The 27,502-nt window shown below is 36.8% G+C and overlaps 1 protein-coding gene across 8 annotated transcripts in view; it reads left to right on the forward strand.

Moving 5' to 3' along the window:
- The window catches only part of ADAMTSL3 (ADAMTS like 3), a 188,763-nt gene that overhangs the window by 11,515 nt on the left and 149,746 nt on the right, over window positions 1-27,502 (forward strand). For all 8 annotated transcript variants that reach the window (XR_004753467.1, XM_035335401.1, XM_035335403.1 and 5 more), the window contains exon 3: window positions 20,218-20,337. Coding sequence is in view for 7 of the 8 variants with exons in the window: in XM_035335401.1 (XP_035191292.1) it covers window positions 20,218-20,337 (120 nt within the window). In the remaining variant the exon portion in view is untranslated. The remainder of the gene's footprint in view (window positions 1-20,217; window positions 20,338-27,502) is intronic.

Here is a 27,502-nt window from a genome sequence, read left to right on the forward strand (position 1 = left end):
TAGTGTGAAACTGTGAGCCCAAATGTATTTCCCATTTCCCCTTCCTACCTCTTTCAGTTAAATTTAGAACACAATAGGTTGGTTAAAACCATACAGAACCCTCCTGAATGCCATCTTAATGTATGGTTTTTTACCATGCAGCTGTTTATCTTCTGCTAAAAGGAAACTATAAATGTATTTTTAATGCCAGGTTCTGGGCTTAAAATGCCATTACTCATCTAGTGGGAATAGATTTGAAAATTAGTAAGCAATTAGATCAGTAGGCAAATACATTTTACTTAATGTTGCAAGTCTCATGGGCCTTTCAAATATCCTGTTAGCATCACCTGTTCTTAACTTGCAACCTTTTAAATCTTTGCATAGTCTTAGATAGCAGTGTTACTTCGGGAAAAAAAATCTGTTGTTTTTTTTTTTTTTTTCATTTTTATATGAGCTGATTTTTATTTTTTTTTTTTAAATTATATGGTTTCTGTGAGGGCAACAAAGATGTACTGCAAATGTTAAGCTTTTCTTGGAGTAAATTTCTTCCTGTAGATAACCATCTTGAGAAGTGCCTTAGCTGGGATAACAGAACATGTGGGTCTTGTTCTGATCTTTTGAACTTCCTTGAATTATGTCCTTAGCAAACAGCAATGATGTATTTGTTTATAATTGCTTATTTTTCTTGCTGAATTTAGACCTCTGTGAGCCATCTGTCACATGTCACAAAGAAGCCACAATTCAGAAATGGGGAAAATGTAGGAATTGTAGACTTCTTTTTATTATTTCAAACATTAAGGCCAGCCTCCCACGAGACACTGAAGAAAGGACCTTGTCTTCTTCAATTGTATTATAGGAGTGTCCCATCATTCCTAGTCTGCCAAAAATTCACACTGATTTATTCAGTGGTATAGTATGAGGACTTGCACTAAAACCCCAGCCATGGAATGAGATCCAGCCTGGGGAACCCTGTGGACTTCATTAGGTTACTGTGCCACAACTGAGACCTTATTCTGTAAAATTTGTAAAAGGCTTTCTAGCTGAACACTATGACATTTTGCATTTGAGTAACAATGCCAGTGAAGTCTGTAGGCATTTTGCCTGAGACATCAGTGGGAGTTTTTCCTGAGTAAGACCTGCCCATTGGAAGCCAACTGAGGCTGAATTTCATTAGTGCTAATGAGTTGGTTATCATCCTTCCTGTTGTGTGGTGTGAATCATTTTGTCTCTTCATGTAACTGCTAAGGACAGATGGCATTTTAGTCTGTCTGCAGCTGTTAGTTTTCTTGAAAATTGGCTGTATTTTTTCCTTTGTGGAAAAAGAAAAAAATAGAGATAATCAAAAAGATAATTTGCCTGTTGCTTATAAACCTTGCAAATTTTCAAGTGATTTCCATTTTTTTACATGTCAGTTTTTTATTGTGTGTTATTGAAGAGCATTTTATCAGGTGTTCCAGACCATCCTTGTTGGCAGGAATTTCTCTGAACTACTGCAGAGGGAAACATCAAAACTATTCCTTAGAGCATGTACACTATTTTTTTCAGAAGAACCGAAGCAGAACATGGAAATTCACTTTCTAAAAACCAATGTGGATTTTTGCCAGATTTACCATATTCAGCAGATTCCTTTGAAACCTTTAAGGGGTAGCTCTCTCCACTGCATGGTGCAGTTCTCCTAATGAAAGCAGGGGAACACAAGCACATCATAAATAAGGAAGATACGATAGAGTTGATTTCTGCATGTAGCATTTTGTCCATGCATATGAAAATTGACATCATGGTGTTGGAATGTTGACCATGTTTTGCATTTTGCTAGCTGCTTTTACTGGAAAGCATGTGTTTCAAAGGGAGTTTTCAATTTTTATAAGTCTTTACCTCCATAATATCCCAGTCTTATTTTGAATGTGGACTTCAGATATGAATAAAATTTAACTCATGAAGAGAGTCCTCTGGCACAACATATGAATAACTTATGCAAATATTAACTAGTAATGTGCATGTCTGGGTTGGAATAGTCAAACCTAACCTTTAGGTTTTGCTGTTACCACTCAGCATCATCTTACTTTGTTGAAGAGCATCATACTCTGATAGCAAAGGTATTCTGAGGAACACCTCTTAAAGTTAGCTGTGTAACTGTGGGGAAAACATAGCTGGCTGCACAAAACTAATCCTTCATGGGGAATTTTCACTAATGTGCCTTCTTAGCTCCACATGGGTCTTTGAAAGAAGAGAGCTGAGAAGTAAAGAAAGGCTAGCAGCAGTGAGAAAAGTGGCACTAGCCCTTCACTTTGAGAGTAATCATCCACATAAAACTGGCAAAATTCACTCTAGAATTCTCTTTCAGTAATGGGCTGGCTTTTCTTCCACCTTCATAATCCAAGTCATTTTCCCAGAGTTTCAGGGTTATTTACTCTGTAGAAAGTTGGCAACCCAAGTTTCCCATGTCATCATGTCTATGCAGTCTCCTGAGAGAAGAATTTCCTGGTACAACATCCTTGCACCTGCTAATTCTTCCCCAGCTCTTCTCATAATCAGACCACTTCAAACCCCTTGGTGGAATTATTCTGTACTACTTAAGCATTTTACTAAGTTTTATTATAAGGTGATTCCTCATGTGATAGCGGGCAGGCCCTCTTCCATTGATCTGTCATTGTGTGAAGATACAGAACTCCAGGTGATATTTTCAGTGTCCAAGATCGAAGGTTTTGATAGACATCCGTTATTCTGAGGAATTACATGTGCACCTTTATGGTAAATCAAAAGTTAACTATACCTAGTACCTGTCAAAGAGTACATGCCTTTGTCTGCAGAGGAAAAACTTGAATGGTGTTTTAAAAGGGGCATTTAAAACATCTTAAAATGTAATTCTCTTTCTGGCATACAATGTTGTAAGCTTCAGTGCTAAAATTTTAGTTTGGGGGACTTTATTACTATAACTATACTACATAGAAATATATGCATGTACAGTAGATTTAAAAACACTAACGAAGTCTTTATAATATTCTTTAGCAAACTGTGATTGTCTTTGGTTATTTTTTTCTGAATCAGATCCGCAGGTCCTTGATGGGTTCTTCTCTGCATGTGAGTTACAGGGTGGCAGTATAAAACATTGTACTCTGATTCACCCTGGTGGTATTTTTAGTTGAGAAAGTGGACACAATCAGATGTTTTTGCATGGCTAAATAAGAGCATGGCTAAAGAAAATGATAAATGGTGCTTCATGTTGAAGGGTGATGCAGATTAGGTTAAATACTTGCTCTGAACTGGGGCTTGCAGGGGCACGATTGGTCTTGTAAAATGGGGGCCTGCTTCCTTTTTCTGTCTTGTGTATTAGAATTGGCTGTTTTAATAAAATAGCTTAGAAAATCCTGTTCAGAGTTGTGTAACTAACATTAGAGAGGTCAGACATAATGTAGGGAATGCTTGAATTGAAATTAAATTTAGTTTGGTGTGGACACACTTGGTTTTAATGGGTTTTGCTTTCAGAAACTTCTAATACTATTTGTGGAGACATCTGTGCTGACATTTAAGTTCTGTTCAGCTTTTAAAATGCTGGTGTAGCTCATCTATCTCCATTCCTCCGCTCAGAGGGCTGCCTAGCAGGCTGTGCTGTTTGTATGCTCTTACTACCAGAGTATCTTGGTGGTAGTAGATGTTTTCTCTGAAATGCTCAGAGCCACTGCTGTACTCGGCTCTTCTGCGAGGTGCTGGCATTGCAAAGACCTCTTGGTGGGATCAGTCCATTCATGGCCTCTCTACAGAGGGCATGTACAAGCTCAAGCTCAAACTTTTCAGAGATGTGGGATGTGGCTCACAGGACTCCTGTCCATCTTTTATTTTCCTATGTTTTGTAAATTAAAAATTACAAACCTTGGATAACTGGGAATACTTTTTTTTTTTTTTTTTTTTTGTATACCCTTAATATTTCATCAGAACGTTTAGATCTAAACAGCTAACTTTACATTTCAAATGTTCAGCTATTGTCGTCACTTGAGCTATCTACAACTCTTAATGTTTATTTCTAGAATCCTATTTCAAGTATAGCAACATTAGTGCAAGTTTTATTGTGAGGGATGAAATTTAAACTGTATTAGGATTAAGTGTTTAATAGTATAATTTGCTGCATATGTTGCAAATACAGGGTGCTATGAATAGATCCTCTGTTTAATAAAGAGTATTTGATATGTTATATATGGACTTAAATCCAATATGTTGTTATCTTTAACTGAAGGAAATTATAAGAATATATTTACAGAGAAGGGTTTATTCTATTAACTTTAATTTCTTTAAAACACTTCTCAAATGAAGTTGAATTTGGTTTCTGTATTTTGACTTTGTTTAAAATGTTCTGTACATAACTTTCTTTGTTCCTTGAATATTACTCTGAAAACGGTACAAGAATGGCTGTTTTTCATATACATGAAGGAGAAAAATTTTAGCAGTAGTAGGTGAATATGTATTTAAGTGGGGTGACTTGTTTTTCTATTTGTCCACTCACAGCAGACTTAAGGATTTGAGTGCAAGGCTTCCTGTTATATTCATGGAATTTTTCATGTAATATTTATACCTCTGAAAGAACTGGGAGAAAGGCTCTCCCTTCCCCACCTGCCCCCAGCCCCCTGCCTCCCAGGAAACAGCAGAATGGAACACATTGATTTACAACAGGGATCAGGTTTTGGCTTGGTGCTGAAGGAGCAAAAATAGGAAGATGGCACAGCCCTATGTTTTCCTAGTCTGCATGAGGTGTTTGATTAATCTGAAATGGTAGGGACTGGTTTGAATTCTTATGGCTATAAGACAATGGGGAATGATTCTGATTTTAAATGGCTGAAATGAATAGTTTTGTCTTGTTTTGAGATTCAGAGACCACATTAAATGATCTTGGCATAGGCCTTTTAAAGCATGTAGTTGCTTCTTTGAGGATTTATTTAGGTAGGTAATCTTTTTTTATTATTTTTTTTTTCTTCAAGTCAGTTCTATTTTTTATAGAACAATTTGCAAGCATCCCTTTGCTCTATTGTTAAAGCTGGAGTAACATATAAAATGAGGGAAATAGCTGCATGCATCATAACTCTAAGCAAGGAAAAGCAGAGGGAAGAGGAACTCATTCAAACACTTTCATACAGTTTTGTGCAAGAAGGCAACAAATTTCAGACCTTGTGTGGATGTGTAGGATTCCCTTCAGCCTTTCTACCAGGAACTATAAAAAGCTTGTATAAAGGCACAGAATAATTACAGCCTGAGTCAGGCCAGCATGTTGGCTTTTTTCACTATAATCAGGATAAAAGAATATCTCTCTTGGCAAAATGAACTGGAATAGAGATGTTCTGGACTGATAATTCCAAGTGCAGCCAAACTTGCAGAGAAATATACAGGTTAAGATTTATATTTGGGTCTTGTTATTTGAAATGGATGCTGTTTAAGTTTCATATAATAACATTTTACTCTGTATAGAGTGCAGAGGAAGCCAGACCTTTTAAAAAGTGCAAATGAAAACAACTGAATCATCGCCACAGTTAACTTCAGCACAGTTTAACTGAGAGTGAACTGTCCTATTGTTTACAATTCGTAAAGCAGTGGAGAATGTGAAGAGATGTGTAGTGACGCAGAATAAGAACAGATCAACTGAATCAAGAGCACAGTATTTCACACCACTGTTTGCAAATCCACTAAATTGTATAGATTCTAGCTTCAGGAGTTTCTAGTGTCATGCTCGTGTTCAGCCTGAGAAGTAATAGGTAGGGCAAAAGGAATCCTCTGCAATTAAACAAAAGGGCGGATTAATTTATTTCCCTGCCTTTGCAGAATCCATTGTTCTTGGATTCTGTCTATATTTTTAAAAGTTTTAGAATGCTAAAGACAAACATATGAGAACCTGGAACCATGCTAAAGCTTTAGATATTGAACTGTTAGGGTTGGCCTCCTAGCTCGCATTAGCTTGTACTGGCAAACTAAGAGCTGACTGTGGATAAGAAAATTCAGGGGAGGTTATTGCCACAGATCCATCCAAAAGTGCTCAGGAATAGCTGAAAAATATTCCGTAGGAATAGTGCCCTTCTGTAAATCTTTAAAATTACACTATGCTGTCAAGAATTCTGTTTAACCTTATGTGCAAATGGTAGCAGTAAAGGAGAAGCTGCTGGGTACGTAAGAATAGGTGGTTTTGCACTGTTGGTTAGAAATCAGGCACTTATGAAGAACTTTGCATTTCCCCTTGCCCTTGCTGTTTTTAGAAGTAGTGAGCTGAGTATCTCTTGCTAGAAAGAGGAGGAAAGAAAACAGTATCTTACTAAACATCTGCTATGCCATCATAAACTTCAGTGTGGTATTCTGAAGGAGTAAAATCATTCTATTAAATGTCCTGTAGAAGGATAATCATTATTGGAAAACAATGTTAGACTTATGACATGTCTCAATTCATCTGTCCTGGGAGCTATCCATTGTACGTACACATCTGCTCCTGTACACCCACACAGGATGGGAAGATATTCCTCCACAGGAAGGTCTTCCGTTCCCTCAGTGTGCAGGTGGTATGTATTGGCAAATCGCATATGGTGGATGTGGTAGCCAAGTTCCCAGAGTAATGCACATGTAGTGAAGCAATTCACTCAACTTCAGCTGTTTGAATGAGAAAACAAGATGGGTGACTAGGAATATAATCTTTCAGTGTGGTACCTATTTTAGCACTTGTACTTGCTACTGGTTTCATTTGAAATAGACCAGATTGAGAGGGGTTAAAGACCGTCAATGAGATCAGTAGCAAAGACACATGATACTTGAAATATTAAAAAAAAAAATGCCCACCAAACAAAACACAGTGCATTTAGGAGGATTTCTTATTTTTTATTATTCCAAAATGCTAGACAATGTGTTGCCTTTGAATTGCAGGTGTTCTACAGTATTCTCTAGTCTTCGTTTTTTGTTATGTTTATTGAATGTCTTTCTGTAATCACCTGGATCATTTTAAAATGCTTAATGAAATTTTTCTGCTGGTTGTGGAAAACAGGTGATAAGGCTGTAGTCTTTAATTTATTCTGAATTAGCAGTTTCTATTTTCATTTTGTTTGACTTGTTCAGCTGTGTCTTTTAACATTTCAGCAATTCCAGTTCATTCAGAGGATTTATTCTGTTCTTTCCAGGAGCAGATTCTTTGTTTTTCTCACCTCAGTAAGAGCCCTTTCCCCTTCACCATATCAGTACTCTAGCATTACTGTACATATCGTTTAGAAGAACAAAAATGAGTCATTAAACTAACGATCATTAGTCTTAACAGTTGTCATTGAACAGATGACTGTAGTTCCTGCCATGTGAGCCTTCAGTTGCTCTGTATTTTCTGCCATTAAGGCATAGTTATCAGAGTAGTGGCTTGTTGGAAAATATACACGTGAAATGCTCTCAGTTAAAGCTAGTAGATAGCGTGACCCAGAAGGGGACAATCTTGAGATTAGTGGTAGATCCTTTCTCATATTTGGTCTTTTCATATTTGGAGACTTTGCTTTTTAGGGTGTTTCTGCTTCTTTATGCTATTTGGTTTTTGTGTGCTGGACAGTGTGTCTGGCTAAATACAACACAGTTAAAACCTTGCCCTTCTTGAGATGCTGTCAGTGGCAAGAGACAAAAAAATAAGACAAAGGATGCTTGGAGAACAACTGCTTCCCTTCCTTAAAAAGATTAAGAGGAAATGAGAAAGGGAATGGATCAGGATAACGAGACTGGCCTTAGTGGACTGAGGGAGCAGAGTTAAGCTGAGAAGTAAATATGAGGCTGAGTAAGTTAAATATGGAACAGTGTGGAAGCACGCTTGGAGAATTGAGTTGCAACGTTTGAACACTGGGCCTGGGTAAGGGAAAACATTTCAACAGCAAAAGATTTTCTGGGAATGACAAAAAGAATAAAACTTAATGACAATAAACTCAATGATAGATGAGAGAAAAAAGTCTTACTGGGAAGTAGCATGCTTTGCCTGGTGGTTGGTGTATCAGTATTTTTACCATCAGCAAAGCATAAAAAGCTTAAAAGCTCTAGAGTATTTGCAAAATGCATTTGAGACTTAACGGCTGCGTGCTGTGAACAGTTTCTTTGGGGAATTTCTCTTTAAAATCCTGCTGAAACAGGTGTGCACACGTGGAGGGCGCTTGGCTGAAAGGCATTCACCTCACGTGCCTTATTAATAGCCTTAAACCAACATTCCTACAGCAGAGCCATGACCATTTAACTGCTTCCTTATTGTGAAAATGTGCCTGACCCAGTCAGTGTGCAAGGCTGCTCAGTCCATAAACCCTGCAAAGGGACTTACTGCAATGGAGAAAGAAGGGTAGATGAAGAACTGGATTAATATCACTAAAATTATCAGAAGCATTGGAAAATTAACAGTGGAAAAATCACATTTTCCTCTCCATGTGCTAGAAACATTCATGTGGTGAGCTGGTGTAAATCGTAGGTAAGCCTGAGTGAACATCTGGCTGGGACATTCTCTACAGTCTAATTTCTTTCAGGTGAGAAAGGATTCATCTGCTAGACGTAACAGAGGAGAACCATTTTGATTATTTACACCTTTATTCAGGGTGGTCTGTTTGCAACTAGAGTTTTGGGACCCCCCTGCCCCTTTTTGAAGATGTGTTAACAAGATGGTAGCAGGGGCTCTCAGTGCTCCTCTGAAAAGAGGTGGATAAGAGAGCCTGGGCTAATGCTGTCTTTTCTTCCATTTGATGGCAGTACCAGGTGTGTTTTTAAGTATTTGGTCATTCATGGGTGATGTTAGGCCACCACACACCACCTGAATTGTCCTTTCCCATCTTGACTGGGAAAAGGGAGAAAAGTATTTCTAATAATAAAGGGCAGTATGATATAGCAGGAAAAAAGAAGCAAACAAACACTATAAGCTTATCCAAAGGCCTGGAGAGGAAGCTAGGCAAAATGATATAGAGAATTTTAACAATGAAGTTTAACTAAAGGTGGAAATAACATATTAGCTATATTCCCTTTTCCCTGTTACCTGTTAAACTATGACTGAAACTTTCAGAAAATGTTTCCTATTTTTAAAAAGTGTCAAACATACCCAAGAAAGTTCCTTGCCCAGTTCTAAAGCCTGTGTCATGCAGGAGGTCATATTGATGCTTTGGGAATGCACCAGAGGAGTTCTGGCGCCACTGTGGTTGTTCTCCATTTACTGGAGTGATTTCCCTCTTTTAATCTGGGCATGCACAAGCCTTTACCCAGCCTTATCTATGTGTATTTATTCTTTGTGGAAGTCACAGAAGTAGGTCAGCAAACACCGCTGATAAATAAAGATAGTTCTCACGTCTTGTGTTTAGTTGTAGTTATTTTAGTATAGCTGAGTGACCTTAGTGGTATGACAAATACATTCTTTTTTCTTTTTTCTTTTTTCCTTTTTCTTTTTTCTTTTTTCTTTTTTTTTTCTTTTTTCTTTTTTTAAAAAAATTTTTTTCCTTTTTTTTTTTTTTTTTTTTTTTATGGTTATTTATGTATTTATCCTACAGTAAACTGTTTTGACTTGCCTCTGAAGAGGAATCTTGCCAACTTTTTCTTTATAGACGTGATTTTTCTTCCTGCTACATGGATTATACCTGTTTATATGGTATTTGCTAGACTCTTTGAGGGTCTTATTCACTGAGAGGTTTTGTGATGGAAGATGTTTCTCAAAAACTTTCTATATTCATAATCTGTCAGAATTCCTTAACTGCATGATCTTGTAGTTCTACTTCTGTTTTGGACAACTTGATTTTCAATACAGTTGCACCAAAGATGCATTTTCCTTACTGAGGAAATACTCCAGTTCTTGGTGGCTGGGAGTTTGCCTGGGTTTCCAGGTCTATTTCTGTTTTGAGAATTTGTAGTCATTTACAGTAGCAGAAAAACCTGACATATTGCGTTTACCTGTTTAATTTGTGATAAGCACCATGCTGTTGCTAATGACAATGATGGAAGTAGGCAATGATGAAAAATTGCTAGTGTTAAGACAGGCTTTTCTTTTTTTTCTTTCTTTTTTTTTTTTTTTTTTGGTCTGAAATACTTGCCAATTTTCCCTTGCCACCTGAATCAGAATCAGATGTACTGAGATTGAGTGCAGGGAGAGAACTCCCTGTCATTAGCAATGCAAGGCATAGCAATGCCCTGTGACACATAAAGGAGTCACTGCTCAGTCTTTCCCACATCACAAAAAGCCTCTGTTTATATTTGCACTTGTGAACATCTTTCTTTAATATCAAGATTTTCAGTATTTAGCTCCGAATACTGAATATAGTGGTTTAGGATTCTTTTTCTCCCCTAAGTGCTGTGGTTTTAATACCATTCCATTGCCCCACACATTTCCCTTCTTTGTGCTTTCATTATGCAACAGGAATTCTCTTAAAAATCTGGATCCGCCACTAGTTCTAGCAGGTGTTTGGCTTCTGAGCGCCAGAGGTTTTTTCCTTAAACAGCTTATGGATGAGAATTTCACTGCCCTTAGGCACAATTTCAACTCAAGTATATGAAAAGCATGTTACTATGTCAGTTCAAATTATATCACTATTAAAGAAAAAAACTCTAAAGGAAATTAAATACAAATAATCACACTAACATAACATAACATTAATAACATTAAGGTTATAATTTAAATTAAAAAGAATCAGGAAAATCTGAGTCAAGAGTCCCATGTCATTCTTAGCCAGACTCTCCTGAGAGCAGCCATTGTAAAATGAGGATAATGACAACTTTGAGTAATATGAGATCTCTTGATGAATAGCACCATAATACTCGAGTATAGAAGAGCTAAGTAGATTTTCTCACTAGGTGTAATATACTGCATAGGAACAAAGTATTGCATGAAGTTTTTATCCTACATTCTCTCATCATTAACCTATTTATATGATAATGGCTAACTTTTTTTTTTCAGTATGTGACAATGTGTTAGGTCCCATTTTGTTCACATATCAATGTGAATCGCTAGCCACCTGCACTATCTTCCTTGATGTATTTAAACCAGCATGCAGACAGGTTGATCATGTCGAGCTGAGATATTGTTCCCTAAATCCTGGACCTGGCAGTCATGGCAGTGTGGGCACATCACTGTTGTGAAATGAAAACAAGGTGGCATTTTGCAAGTGCTGAGCAGAATTTCTCACAGAACAGTGCCATCATGTTTCACCTGACCCAGATCCTTTATGTTGCCTTTCAGGAGGCTTCCCATTTAGATCCAACTCGTGGTTACTGGGAACATTTGTGCCGTTCCTACACCCTTTCTTTAGCATTACTAGAGCGATTACCTAGTCCTACTGGGTGAGGGGATGAGAAGGAAGTCATCTGTTAGAAAAGGCTGATGTTATCCTTGCCCTGTTGTTTTCTACTACTTATCTCACTAGTAAAGAGTTAAGCACTTGCAGCCTGTAGCTTACTACAGACTTACTCATCCCATATAGCCCACAATCTTTTTGTTGTTGTTGTTATTACTAAATAATCCTAATATCTGTTAGTGCACGATTTGCCAAAGCTATTAAGGTGTCTTGCTTGCCTCTCCAAGACAGAGGCTCCTACTGCTCAATGAAGGAATTGTATGATATCCTTCCTCTTGTTTCATTTTGTTCCTTAATCCTAAAGCAATATGAGCATCTTCATTCAGTGCATGTGTTGATTTTGTTAGGTTTTATAATTCCACTGCCTCTGACAGTGATCCTATATAACCTAAACTATGTTCCTTTCTTGCCTTCTGTAAATAAATCTGCTGTTCCTAAAGGATTATTCTTTCAGTCTCCTTCAGCGTGTCACTGAAGGAGACATATGGGTAGGCTGCAGTCATGTGTCCATAGAAAAACAAGCAAGATTGTCTGCTTCCTGCAAAGGAGGCCATTCAACTGGTAGCCACCTGTCAGTTTAGCAAGAAAAAAAAAAAAAAAAAAAAAAAAAGCTTTCACTGCACAGTGGTCATGATAAAGGAAGCTTTAACATAGATTAAAAATACTAGAGATTATTCCATTTTCCTTGCTAAGGACACTGACTATATTTCTGTAGCATATTTTTTTCTATGGAGACCAGAAGGACCCTTAGAGACCTTCAGGAGTTCCATGTGAATAAGTTCCAATAATGCTAAAGGCACTTGATTTATGACAAGAATTTTGCCAATTATTAGGCTAATAAATAAAGAATAAAAGGTGGGTTTTGTTTGGAATAGTGTTGAACATATGGTGAAAGGAGGGATAAAAGCTTTTAGAAGCCTTCAGTTAACTCTGTCTTGCAAGACTTTAAAAAGATGGATTAATGAAAGTTTTGTCACACTTCTAAATTTTTTTAACAAGATGTCCTTCACTTCCACTGTTTTTGGCAGGAATGTGTGTTCCATCAAGAGGGTTCTAGTACCTTCAATCTTTTTTTTTTTTTTTTTTTTTTTTTTTTTTTTAAGTGAAAAAGTCCTTTTACCTAGTTCCCCTGCTCCCCCAAAGCACCAAACCCCAGCCAATGGGCAGGTAGAATATTCTTTCACCATTCAAAGTTGAGATAAACTGTTGAACAAGACATTTCTATGAAATCAATAAACAAGCAAAGAACCAGAAAAATGTGATAGACTAGTCAAGCTGCATATTCAGGAGACACAAGTTCAAGAACGAATCGCTTTCCCTCAATAGAGCAGGTACAGTCCCTGCTCACCTCACTGCCAGCAGCCTCTCAACACCGATGCCACTGATGTTATTTAACGCAGCTTCTCAGCATTTGTAAGGAGATGGAAAATAGACATCACACTGTGCTGGGCTTATAAATCGTGTCACCGCTGTGGCAGGGAATCAGGGGACAGGAATTAAAATTACTTTTTTTGCTGTTACCTAATTTCCTCTCTTCCTACTGGTAAATCCATATCTTTTCAAGCCTTTTTTCTTGTTCTAAAGAATAGGCTTGTTGTACCCTTTCTGTACGTGTAACTCTACTCTCACTGGTAATAGTAATATCCAGACTTTATAGTGTATGTTTTATCCATATGCTATAAAATTGCTTTTAAACTGGCTCTAAATATTGTTGTGCCCATTCCCCCAAAGGCTAAACTGAAGGCTCAGGAAATAACAGGGCATTGCATATTTTGAAAGCTGAGTCTGATCCACAGCCACTAACTTTCTGACAATACTTGAAAATGAATTACTTCAGGGTCATCTTATTTAAGAGTGCTCATGTTTCTCACATTGGCTTTTGTTTATGCAAAGCCAAATAGCGCCGAGTAGCTGATAGCAAGCGTAATATTGCAAGAGTTGTCCTGCTGCAGATGCATTTGGACTCTATAAAGCTGTTGGTATATGCATTGCCATTTATATCACTGGGAGCAACTTCAGGCTGCTAGCGCAGCTCTTTCAAAGGCAAATATTAGGCACATCAATCCTGCAGAAAGAGGATGGTCTGCCTAATGCAGCATAGAAGGAGCTTCATTGGAGGAGGGAAAACTCTGGGTTTCATATTTCTTTTGGAAACATGAAGCAGAGTTGATATTTAAGCTGGGTTTTGAGACTAAATGAGATTTTGGCTAAATAGTACTGCAGTCTCTCAGTGACAAGTTTAATCCCTTAGCCAGACCATAGAAAGAGAAAACTTAAGTAGTTGTTGATAAATATCCAAAAGCTTAATCACTAGTATAAATTTAACAAGGTAAAGAAAGATTTTCAAAATGTGTTGATCTCAGTCTCTAGCCTAACTTATGACAAAGCAAATGTATTGACATTTAATCAAGAGAAATTTTGGTAAAATAGCCTTCTGGAAAGACTGAGAGAGAGTGTCTTAATTTAAAACCAAAATGATCTCCATTACCCTTCTTGTGTTTGCTTTAAGTTGTACAAACTTACATCATGAAAAAGGCTTAGATTATTTGCTTTGAGGACATGATTCTGAGCACATTCAAGTTGGGAATGACTCAAATGCTCAGGGGGGTGCAGAATGGGCTTGGTTGGAGCAGTAGAAATGATGTGGGCAACTGCTTTCTTCACTGTCATAAATAGTTACCTGATGCAAAATGCTTATGAATCCTTTCACTTAACTTTGTATGTATTTTTGAGTTACAGACACATTTTCCGAAGCTTATTTTATCTCTACATGTTCTAAACAAATCTCTAATGGTGAGACAAAAATCATTTGATTTGTGCTTAAATCAGGCAGTCCTGAAGTCTGCCTTTAACTAACAGACCAGCACATGCATAGCTGTGAAAACAGCTGTTGAGTCACACTTGTGATCTGTCTTTGGAAGAACTTCTGGTTCAGCTTCGAGGATGTCTCATCTCAGTTGTGACTTCCCTGATGGCAGCCACATTCCGAGTTTCAGGGGTTCTTCTATGAAGAATTGTTTGGTTTTCGTCAGTTCAGCAGCTTAGCAAGTGTCTTTTGAGTCCTTTCTTTTTTCTTAAAAAAATAAAAATAAAAAAGTTTATATTTTAATTCTGGTTTGAAATATTGGTGTCTTAGTTTAATATTAATTACTATTTTAAATAATTGGCCTGGTCTAGAGAAAAGCTGAACTGCTGGCAGATTTTGTGGAAACTCCGCTCACTTCCAGGGTCTTTAAATGTTTCATAGCATATAGCATTAGGAAGTTGTTTTTGTAAATCTTGACCATAACAAAAGCTAATCTAAATCTTACTAGATATTTATTCATCAGCATTGCTTGCTCTGGCAATATCTGAAGCTTTGAAATATTGGTGCGACTTTGTTTATCTGCTAACACACTTCTTCATCTAGTGATGAGACTGGACTGCTATATTCCATCTAACATTTTTTTGTACTGGAGTCCTTGAAAATCCATTAAACTGAACTGCTACTTAGCCTTTATATTAGTTCCCTGGGGCAGAAATCATGTTACAGCAGCTTAGTAGACAGATACTTAACATGAAAAATTAAATTGGAAGGCATACATTTTGGTATGTGATTGGACTTGCCATGCATATTAATCTGACGAACCTGTAAATACAAGTTATTAAGAATACAGATGCAATTTCTCATTTGCTTCCCATCTTTTTCCCATCTTGTTTCCAATCTTTTTCCCTAAAATGAGGATTTTAGAAATTAATACTTTGAAGACCATGACTAATTTTCCCCTTCCAACAAGAGCTACTAAACGAACCACAGTACACTCTTCTGGTTTTCTGTTACAGAATTTACCTTGGGCAAGATAGTGCAATTGCACATAACTATAAAGCTCAAGGTCACTGGACATTTATCTTTTGTCTGTTCCCCTTCTTAAAAAGAGATACTGAGGCAGTTTCAGGAACAGTGTGGTATTTTGTCATCTTTGTCATTTAGGATGGATCACTTTGAACTTTTTTCATTATTCTGTTTATGCTCCCTATTTTTAGCAAGCACATGGGCTTTGTTAGGGAAAGACTGATTTAAGTCCAGGTAATACTAATTTTCACTAGGTGTGCATAAAAGCATAGATCTTATTTTGCCTCTTAATGTGTTTTTTGGTGTCAAGAAACTCAAAAAATAAAATTGTTACATCTGAAATATAAGTGTTTTATTTCTACTTATGTACAAGTCATTTCTTTGAGACATTTGGTCTCCATTTTCTCATCTTCTAGACCTTCATCACTGAGCAGAAAGCTACATTTCTAAAGCTGCTCTTGTTTATATATAATTAGGGAACACATTTTCCAGTCTTCTGGTGGCTATGATTAAATAGAATAGTGGCATGTTATTATGATGTTCAGTTGAACTTTGCAATATCCTTTATGTCAAATGATCCCCAAGTATTGTAGACTAAACTAAAATTTCCAATTTATCTGAAATTACAATAACAGTTTAAATCCTTGGATGAAATTCTTAATCTGCACCTTGGAAGGAATGACCAGTGGTTAAATATAATTTCTTATAGTCACAGGAAAAGTCTACCTTTTAATGCTTGCTCTGATTTGATAATTTCAAGTGAGTTGGATGGCAATAGTTAATATAAATCCAGAATACCAAAGAGGGACAACAAAAGAAAAAGTGTGCTAATAAGGTTCCTTTTGGATGAAAAAATCAGAAGATGTGCACCAGCAGCAAACCTAATGTACTTCAGACACTAATGACACTAATGTACTTCAGACACTAAATCCCACTTTGTGGGATTGACTAGAGCTAGTTGCTAGCTTAAAAATAAATAAAATAAACAAACAAACAAAACAAAAAATAACTTATCTCCTCCAAATAGCGTTGTGTGAGTATTTGGTGCTGTGCACTGTTTTGACCTTACGGATTCAGTTCATGGCACTTGACCATGCTACTTAATGTTCGCATTGGCTTGGAAGCTCTCAGTAACCATTCCTCTCTTATTTGCAGTAATAAAATATAAAATCCTTGAATTCAGCACCTTCACCTTGTGAAGATGCTTCTGTTCAGAGTAGCATATAGAGCAATGAAATCGGGCAGCAGTAAAAATGGCAACAGGCAAGTCTCGGTGGAGGGAGATTTAAAAACCAGAGACTTGGATATCAAATGTTCATTTTGTCTTCGGCAATTGAAAGTGGAAGAGTAATCTAATCTTTAGCACTCAGGTGGGGAGTGATGAGTGAGGAAGTAATCACAGCCTGAGATCAAAGATGTGCTCAGAGCATAAGCCTTTGAATAGGCACGGTGCCATTTTACACTTCCCAGAACCTAAATACATTATCTACTTACCAGGATATTTCTCCTTGATCACATAGGTAGAATGACATAGAATGGAAGACTTTTTTATTATTATTATTATTTTTTTTTTTTTAGTTTCTGACTAATAAAAGGCATGTTCTGACTAACTGATACCCATAAAAGTTTTCAAACACCAATTTACCTATTTAACTGCATTAATGTTAACAGATTTTATGTAGCGAGTATTACCTGGTTTAGCTACATTATCACCTTCTTTCTTCATCTCTAATAAGATCATGGAATCATAAAGCTGTTTTAAAATGCCTGTTCTAAATCTTAACCATGCTGGTAATTTCACACATTTAACTTGAAGCTATTAACATTAAACTGGTCATTAAAGAGAGTTAAAACACTAGCATGAAAAAGAATTGTTTTCTGAAACTTGCAGTCTTTACTTTAAAACATAAATTTATATAAGATTAGCTAAATCATTCAGAGATGATCCCAAATACACTATAAAACCACAGACTGTTGAAATGTGAATTACGTTTAGGCAAAAGTACCCATAGAAATATTAAAGGGTCACAAGGGACATTGATAGACTCCTCAGTGGGGAATAAAGTGGACCGAATGGAAATAGTGTGTTTTGTGTTCAGTCCAATGTATGAATGGAAGTGAATCGGAGAGGTTCAGACAGTAAAAATGCAGCTTACTTGAAGGTGCCTATACCTAGAGGGGAAAAATATTTTTATGCTATTTTGAGTTGATTCAAAAGAATTCTTTGAGAAAGTTTTGATTTTGTTAACAAACTTCTTGATTTAGACTGTATTTATTTGGCTTCAGCACCCCCTTGCCATGCTACTCGGTGCATTCTTAGTACATTTTTGCTTTCAGTTGAATTCTTTGCTGCATTTCTCCTTCACTTTACTAGGTAGGTACCTCTTGCTACATTTAGACCAGTTTCCACTGTAACCTCAGGTGTAACCTCATTAAAAAATCCCCTTTTTTCATTGATTTTTTCCATGCTTGAAAGCCAGATCTTGCCTTAATCTAGCAAGCATTCTTCTACTTCCCCAGTGACTAGCCATTCATTAGTTTTTGATTAAAAACAAATTGAATGTGTGTTCATGTGTGTGGGATAAACCCTTGTATTTTCATGTAATATTTATTAAATCATTATTTCAGCTTCAAATGTTGGCATCTTTTATATTCAAAGCATAATACTGATGAATGTCCAAAGACTTTCTATTTTAAATATTTACCTTATAAAGATGAGAAGCACAAACCAGTTAATCACTGCATATCCTACTGGTGAATTTGTTTATGGGAAATCAAGCAGCAATATGATATACATTTTTCTAAGAAGTGTGGTAGAGTAATCTGGATTCTTTTCTGTTCTTGAGTTCGACATCTCTTTCCAAAATATTATTATAAATTATTAACATTTAGTACTATTCTTTTCCAAAGTATTTTACAAATATAAACTAAACTTTACAATACAGGTCACTTGATGTTGTAATTGTTTTACACCTGGGAAAACTGAGGTAGAAATGTCAAGTAGTTTAACCCAGGCCACTTGAGATTTAGAACGCATATCTCTTATCCATTAGCCCTGTACTGAAATCATAGGATTACATCATTGCCATATTCCCTCATATAGGATCTATCGATAGTCCATTGAAACCAGTGGGGAAAAATGCCAGATTATGTCAGCCAGTTTCACGTCTGGGTTACACTTAACATGTCAAGGCCTGCATGAGCTGCAGCCAGCTTGGATTCAGCATGAAGTGTAACTGTGGATCTCTCTTAGTTACTTTATGGGGAAACTATTGTTATCAAATGCAGATTTTTTATTATTATTATTATTATTATTTTTTGTAATTTACTTCTGCATAAATAAAGTCAGTTGGCTACAATATATAAGTGAGACCACTGGTATAATAGACTTTAGAGAAAATGTCATGACAACACAATGTGAACATGAATTACTATTATGCAGGCCTGGTGAAAAAATCCTCTTAAAAATCTTCAGTCCAGCACGCTAAAGTGTGACCTTTTACCCTAGTCTAGACATGTCCTTTGCAAGCTATTTCTAGTTTATACGAAGATTGCTCAATTTAGAACAAGTATGTTAATTTAATGCTTGTCACGAATGATGGGGTTTGCAGTCTGAGAAGCTGACAGCTACTTCTTTGCAGAACAGAGTAAGCAACAGCAATGTTAAGTTTCTCCAGACACACACTGAGAATGACATGGCATCTGTTTTTTATGAGATAAGTTGTGAGCTTCAGAAAGTGAATTCCCTGCACAAGAGAGGAACTACAGAAGCTCTTGCCTTCCTTTTCCACTACAAACTGGTTGAATTACATAGATTGTTTTTGAAATCTCTAGTTATCTGGCACTGAGGTTGTACTCCTGTTGTTTGGTACAGTTCTAGCCAACAGTCTGGAAACTGGTTGATGGCAACTGTAAGCTTTCCTGTAAAATTATTGCATATGTCAAAATATAAGAACAGTTTAATTAAACTCCATTTGTTAAGTTGACTTGTTGGTAAATGTCCAGCAGTAACTTGTACAGTTCGGTCTTTTTCTTCCCTAAAAGGTTTCAGCCTCTTGGAAGGTGACTTTCATCTTCTTGCCCTTCCCAATCTTCCCCTATCCCAGCTGGATCCAGTACTCTCCTTTCAAAAGACGATTGCTCATTTTCTCTTGTATGCAAACCAATTAGCTTTCCAGGGTAGAGTTGCTGCCTGATAGTAGGAATGAGGACGTAAGTGTCCATGCAGTACATTTGCGATGTGTCTGGGCTGCCTTAGACCAACAATGCAATGACAGCATATTCAACCAGCATGCCTTCAGCATGTCTAGCATGTTCAAAGAGTATTATGGTCCCTGAAAATCCATGGATCAGACCATGGACCTTTGTCTAACAAGGGCCTAAGTGTCAGCCAACTTGGAGATACTGGCTCTGATTCAGACAGAATGAGTTCTTCTGGAGCTCAAAATGGGCCCGTATTCCTCTCCTGGCCTGTTCTCAAGCACTGTTCACCAATTGTGCATGACTTACAGAACTTATATGGACCACTGTCTGGTGTTCAGTTCAGTCATTTCCCCCTCCCACCATCCAATTTATTCTTTGCAACAATCTTTTCCTGCAGGAAAAGAAAGTAATTTAGTGTAGGCTCACAGGTGACCCTACATTGAGGGTGCTGGTCTAGCTGAACTCCCCAAGTGTCTTCTAAAGTATGATTGTCTTTTTGTGCTGTCCTGTAAGAATAGACGTGCTGTATTTAACTAAAAGCCCATTATTGTCTGCAGCAGCCAGTCTAGTGAAGCATGTAACCAAAAAGAAAGCATAACTTAATGTTGCTTTTTCAGTGTGTTTTTTCACTGTCCTTCAGCTGTGGTAATTGATAAGCCAGAGATATTATCTTTAATAGGTGGTTCTGCTACCAATACATTTGGTTGTTTTTGGATCCCTGTAAGCATTTGTTAAATCCCTGTGACAGACCTCTGGAGGAAAGTATCCCCCCCCAAAATACCATGCCTTAAAAACAAAAAAACATTTTACTCAGAAGATCATGTCTATTCATTGTAACTGTATGCATAGTTTAAAGTCTTGACTTGTGTCTGTAGTAGCTGTAACATGACCTTTCTGAATTTCTTACAGACAAGAGCAGAGCAGTCCCAGGGTGCATACTTCTTGCCTGAATTTGCGCTTTCTCCACAAGGGAGTTTTCTTGAGGATACCACAGGGGAACAATTCCTCACTTACCGTTATGATGATCAGGTCAGTATGCCATATGTGCAAATGATAGAGATTGTCACATTCATGTAACTCTGAGATATAGATTACTGTAAATTAAGAAACAGCGTCTGGTATCTTTTGAAGATGCATCAAACTTACAGCAAAAGAATGATAACACGCTATAGCAAAATGAAATTGAAGTTGTGAAAATAATAGGCCAAAACCACTTGTGGAAAATCTTTATGGCATGTAATAGAGATGAAAGCAACAATCTTTTATTTATGTGCTAATAGATGTTTATAGTTAGCATTGTAAAATCTGTAGAATTAGAATTTACTGATGTTTCTATGAATTGTTTGACCTATTTTTAATTGTTTTATTTCATGGATAAATCAGTGTAAGGCAGATCTTGCATTTTCTAGCTTGTGAAAAGTCAGCAAATTTTGTTAGTTCATGAAGTTTTCAGAAGGGAAGGTTGAGTGAATTATAAACAAATGCAATGTGGAATAATGGATGAAGCAGAATGTTTAGAAAGCAACAAATTATGTATTTTAAAGGTAAAGATTTTTAATGCTTTCTCCAGATTCATCGAAACATTGTTAAACATGGAATATAGATATAAATGTGAAGAAAGCAACATGAAAGAAATGCTGTTAATCTTGGCAAAAGATCTAAAGTAAACCTAGGAAATGTGTGACATGCTGTGGAAATTTACTCATAACACAATGTGTTCCAGAAGTCAGTTGAAACTCCACATCAAAACAGTCTGAATTACATTCATAGACACTTACAGTACGTGTCTTAGTGTAAGAAGAGGGAATTTGTTAAAAACAATCCCCAAAAGTGAGAGAAGAGCTAAACTTGCCCTGCAGCCAGAACGTATGGTTCTGTCTAGTGACTGACAGCTTTATTTATGAAAGGTGTTCTCCTTGCAGGACCTACTTAGAGAAAGAAGAGTTTGCTCATCAGCTGTTCTAAAGAAAGAAGAGAACTGAGATGAGCTTAAAGCTTTATACTGAGTAGCTGTTTAGGAGGACCCATGGAATTTGAAAACACTGAGTAGCAAGCATGCTGAGCTTGTAGGTTAGTTGCAGATAGCTTAAATATGTTTAGGATAATTCATACTTCTGTTACCCTAGAAGATCTTATATCATCTCTAGAAAAGGTTTTCAGGTAAGTTGTCCCCTGGACAAAACACCTCAGAAAGAAATAACTTGCAGTACAGAAAAATACAGCTGCAACCCAGGCTGCATTTAATGACAATAGAAGAAAAATCCTGCAAAGGTTATACACTTTGGTTCAAAATAATTTCCATTAAATGGAGCACTTCTTAGAGAAGACTATAAAATATAACTGAGGGATTGTCGGAGTCTACTTGAATAGACTGTTTGTACTAAGTGAATAGCATTTCTGATTAAAAAACAAAATGAAACAATTCCCAATCCCCACAAAACCTCAAATACCAGCATAGCTCTATACAGAAACCTGTTCCAAGCTCAATTGCATTTGATGGAAAGTTTTCCATTAATTTCATTGGGATCTGAATCAGATCCTGGATATGGTCAGCTTCTGTTCTTTCACATATGTAATTCAGCTTTGAAGCCTGCTCTTCCCAGACAGTGCAGGAAGAATGAGCAGTAAGAAATTAAGTTTGAGTTCTTGGAACTCAAGCTAAAACATCGGAAAGTTGAAAATAAAGAAAATGTATTAGTAGTAGTAGTTCCTTTTCAGAGGAAATTCAGTCCTTATGACTTTTCAATAAATATAAATGCATTGAATGTAGGTAGGAATGTAGGAATGCAGGTAGACCTGTGTCTACTTTACTTTCCTGGGTGTAAAATAAATAAATAAAAAATACTCTGTGTATTGGACAGTTTTCCTTGTCTAGGACATTAATCATAGAATCATAATGATGTACAGTTATAATTTACTTATGCTCCTGCTGAAATGTTCATTTAAAAAAAAAAAAAAGTGTGTTCAAACAGGCAAAAAAAAATAATTTTATTGTTTTCTGTATTTCATTCTACTCTTTATGAATAGAGAGAAGTCTTAAACTGGGTGGTGAAACTAATTCATTGGCTAATTTCTTGGATTTTGTAGGCTGCTATGAATAGGTATAAGATATAATTTACACCAGCTGCTTGATTTACTCCATTTTGTTGACTAGATGGTCAGGCATGTTACTGGCAAAAAATAAAAATAAAAAGAATAAAAAATAAACCTACTTGTTTATGTAACTACTAGATATGGTACAGAGCATCTTATAATCATTCTTAATACTTAAGCAGACAAATGCAGTGGTTCTGATAAGGATATGCAGGTGAATAAAGAGCAATTTATGTAAATTGAAATGCAACTTTTAATTACGTAATGTACCCAACACTGGAATGGAACTGGTACAGAAACATTGCCACCTAATCAAAAAAATGCAACAGCTTATTCTCACACATCACAATTCAGTTTAATTTCAGCTGTTCACTTTCTATCCTGCCCCACCTCAAAAGGGTGCTGACCAGTGGGGAAATACATTACCAGAATTGTCCCCTGGGCATACCTACAGAGTCTTGTGTTCCTGCACATCCTAAGATAAATTTACTTGAAAATCGAGAAAGTGAAATAACCTTGTGTGCTTGACCCCAGCAAAACTGAAGATAAGTCTTATCTTACCCAATCCATTGTCAGATGGTCTGTCTGTATTCATGGAAGGGAGAATAAAAGATGAAAATGGATGATGGGCTCCTAATATTGTAGCATGGTAGTGGGAGAAGGGGATGGGGGACAACACATGCCATTTTGGCTAGTCAACAAGATGTCAAGACTCTTATAGGAAAAGTGATCCTTGCACGTCTCCATTTCCCACTTAGCACTGTACCTGATACCCAGGCCAACAAAATGTCCAGTTTGATAGGACAGATGAGTATTACTTCTATATAGCACCATCATCATCATCCAAGATGAGTTTTCTTACATCCTCCAAACACAGGAATGTTTCAGAGGGGTTTTCTTTGGCTGTTGAGTGATATTTTTCAAGCAGAGAGCCAGTTTATTCAGGATTCCTTTGTCAGTAAGTAATCTCAGTAAAATAGAACTAGCTGTTACTTGAATATTCAAAAGTATTTGCTATCTGAAAATACAAAGCTTACAGTTTGAAATGGAAGATGAGTAAATATTAATGGGAACACACTGTACTCTGTTCTAGCCCAGCAAAGTTACATATGGATTCATGTTGTACATGCAAGACAGTACATTTTGTTCTGGTTTAATCTGGCAGGACTGTGCTCTCATTTTTGCACAGGATTGCACTAACCCCTTTGCATATTCAGTTGCTATGTGTGTATTTAAGAATTACATGCAGATGAAATTTTTTGGCTAGATGGTTTCTAAATTCAGTGAATATATATATATATTTATATATTACCCCCTCTATTATGACTCTAGAAGAAAATGCCTTATAGCACTAGATCAGATACTGCTGCCTTTATTCACTGAAGTATTTTTGTGACATCTGAACAGAAAGGTGCAGAATAGTTTTGACACATTTGCTCCATTATCTTCAGGAAAAAATAAAAACTGATTCAAAGCAAATAGTTTTGAGGGCTCCTAAAGAGCAGAAATATGTACATTGAGTACTTTGTTATAGCTCTTGCATTGTTCAGCAAGCTATGTCTTGCATGAGTGTATTGCATACTGCATTTCTAAAATTCTACTGAGTCAATGTAATTTAAATCTAACATAGCACCAGATAGATTTTGATGTGTAGCCAAAGACTTCACTTGCCATTAGAAATCTGAGACTGAAAAAAAATATGCCCCTTTCCTATCACTCTGAATAAGTTTTTAAACAAGTATATAAATAATAGTCCTTCCTCCATCTCTAAGATATGAGTTGAACCTTGCCATAAGGAATAGTTTCCTAGTTTTTTCCCATTTCTTTTGGCTTTTCACCTTTTAACCTACTATAAGATTTTTTTTTTTTCTTTTCTAGAATACTAGTAGTATTGGAAAGCTCTCTTACAGAAAGTGTTCTTGTTTTCTGACACTTAAGGCATTGCTTCCAACTATTAAAACCATTCCATATGACGGACCACCAACAAGGAGAGCAGTGAAAGCTTGGTTGTGCTGGATGTTTGAAGTACCTTTCCACTTTGGCTGGCTGAAAGAGACAGCTGGAAGCGGAGCCTTGGAGGTTGGGGCGTGGGGTGAGGGCTAGAGAAAAATAAAAAGGTTATCTTCTAAGTGAGAAAATGTTTACTTGATCAGTCAGCTTTCTAGTTGACTCTTCTCCTTCTATGTTTTATGATGTTTACCAATTTAAACTCATAACAAGGAAGCCCTGGTTCTGGAATTAGACATATGGCACTTAGTAGGCCAATCTTGGCAAAGAACTGTAGTGTTTCTAAACAAAACTTTTTAAAAATGCAGTCGGGAAGAGTGGTAAATATTGGCATCTTGAAACCACCCAGCAAGAAATTAAAATAATGAAAATCTGCACTTTCAGACTTGAGTGTGTTTAGATATGTGAGGTGAGGTAGAAGCCAGTGAGTCTGTTTCTAAGTAGATGTGCAAGTTGTAATACACAGGCTGAGGCTGGTGTAGTTCTTTTTATAACTGGCCTTTCTTTGGATTTGCAAGAAAAGTCTGTTACAAAGTGAAGGCAAAAACTGGGAGAGTGAATATTCTGATATATGCCTTGTCCTCCACAAGGAGAAATACTCTGGCTTGGTTTCTGCCTTTTTGGTGTCTGTGTGCGTGTATGTATATTTGTTGTGGTTTTTAGAGGGTTAATGAAAATAAGGCAGTGAAACCCAGGACTGGGGGTTTTAAATAATTAAATAATGCAGAAATAAACTGATAGAACAGCAACTTATTATTCCACCTTTAATTTACAGTTGTGAGTTTGTTCAAGTTTTTTGCATATTGTACAACCTGCTACAATGGGGACAGAAGTTGTCTTGTGGATCCAGCTGGGCTGACAGATTTTTCCAGCATTTTCTCCCACCTGCTTTTCCCACTCTACCTGCTGATAGCTGCCATCTTTCCTACTCTGCCTGTGGAATTTTTTGAGAACCACAGCCTGGTTTTGATATATATTTTATCATTACTATTATTATTATTATTATTATTATTATTATTATTATTTCTGCTCTGACTTCTGCACTCCTTGTCTGTGCCCTTTTATTCCCTCCCATGTTGGCCAGCTAGTTTTCATGTAAATCAGCACTGGAATGGAGCTAGAAATTTTTTAGCTTGGAGATGGGTTGTGTAAAGGACAAAACTTATTTCAAGTTAACACATCAGTGAAGACAGGCTCTAATCCTGACAAAGTAAGATTTGTAGTTAGTGGCACGCCTGCTACCCAAATACGTAATGTTGCAGCCTTCCTTTGGAGGAGCCAAAAACTTGCTGTACTGTGACATGACACTTTTGCTGATATTCCAAAGAAGTATTCAGAACTATTAAAAAACTTGAATCCCAGTCAGCTCTTCATTTAAAGACTCTTTTGGATAACAAGCACTTAAGTGGACATAAACCATTTTGGGTGTTTTTCTGTGCTGCAAACCTTCCACCACACAACACTCCAGGGATTTCATTTGAGTATTCTGAGTGAGCTGATAGAACTAACTTTGTCAAAGCACCCGAGGTGTAACTTCTAATGCTCGGCTATTTGAATTTCAATATTGTTAGAAATATTCCTCTTTGGCTGAAAAATGGTCTGGCCTTGCAATCCATATTCAGACAATGTGCTGATATTAGAGTAACTGAACATTCACCACCAACTCCACTGACCCAAATCCTGCAAGTAATTCCATTCTCTGAGCTGGGACTACTCATGTGAGTAACAAATTGAGGCCAGGTTTGTGGTACTCAGTACTAATCCTACAGATGTTAATAAGGAGTTTTAAATCATGTTCAAGGAGTTTAGAGCCATATGTTTGCAAGGCTGTGTGAAGATATAATTCTTCACTTAGTGTTTTAGCAGCAATTTACCCAAAGGTGATGTTAGGAGGTTCCCAATATTTTTGCTTCTTTAGCCTATATTTTGATACAGATGTTTTTATTTGCAGGTTTAATTTGGATGTCTTCTAAATTATTATTATTATTATTATTTTTTACCTTTAAGATAACTTACTTGGTATGGAAATTAGCTCCATAATCAAGGGAAATGTGTTTCTGATTTGGAGTGGGAGGGAGGGAAAGGAGGTAGGGATTAAGAGCAAATGAAAACCACTTACAATTTCAGGCAAAGCTTCTCTTACAGACTGGTATTTGTATAAGTCAGTAGGTATGATCCTATTGAAAAAATACTTTTGTTTAGCCTAATTGCTTGCCGGAAGTGTGTGACTAGCATTTGCACAAGTAGTTATATTATTAATGATATATTCTTGTGTGTGATAGATTGCTTGGTGAACTGGAAGCTGTTTAACATACTTTTGTTTATTGGCAAACTGAATAGACAGCTGGCACTTCTTAAAGCACAGACTAACATTTTAAGCCCAGGGTTTTGTTGTACAGAGAAAATAGTGAAAGTGCTGCGTGCAGTATATTAGGGCTTTTTTTCTTTGTGCACTAAGAACTACAGGAAACTAACTTCCTTGTTTTTTGTGTTACTGAATTTGTCCCAACCCTGCTGAAGATCTGTGTGTAAATCACAGCTGCTGAAGTCAGACTTTGCCTCACGTGAGATACGGCCTTCACAGGGAACCTGTAATAATACAATTTGGGCAGAAAACACATTTTATATCATTTTGGATTAAATACCTTCTATGAATGGCTGTAATCCTAATTCACTAAATTTTGTGGTAAAACTCACTGGCCTGGATCCTTGGTTCTTCTGTGTCTGTGATGGTATCGTCCTTACCTGCTGCCAGAGGATTCCCAGGTAGCAGAAAACAGCTCCCTAATTAACCCTTTTCCAAGTTACTCCTCCAGATGACTTGTCAAGGAAAAAGGGAGAATGAACACAAACTATTTCAGGTGTTTTTGTTATTCCTGGCCCCCTCGGTGCTAGGTGAATACTGAGGCTGTTCTAACTGGTACCAGTCTATACAGGGATGCATAAAGCTTTGCTCTGTACCCCTGCGTGGGGTGCTGTTGGCAGCAGCTTGCAGCCAGTATTTGACTACCCACTGATGTGGGTAGAAAGGCTTCAGATTAGAGGAAGTTTATCTGTAGGGACTGTGTAAGGAAAAAAAAATCAGGAGTATCTT

The sequence above is a fragment of the Oxyura jamaicensis genome, chromosome 10 (assembly GCF_011077185.1).
Source record: "Oxyura jamaicensis isolate SHBP4307 breed ruddy duck chromosome 10, BPBGC_Ojam_1.0, whole genome shotgun sequence".
Taxonomy (NCBI): Eukaryota; Metazoa; Chordata; class Aves; order Anseriformes; family Anatidae; genus Oxyura; species Oxyura jamaicensis.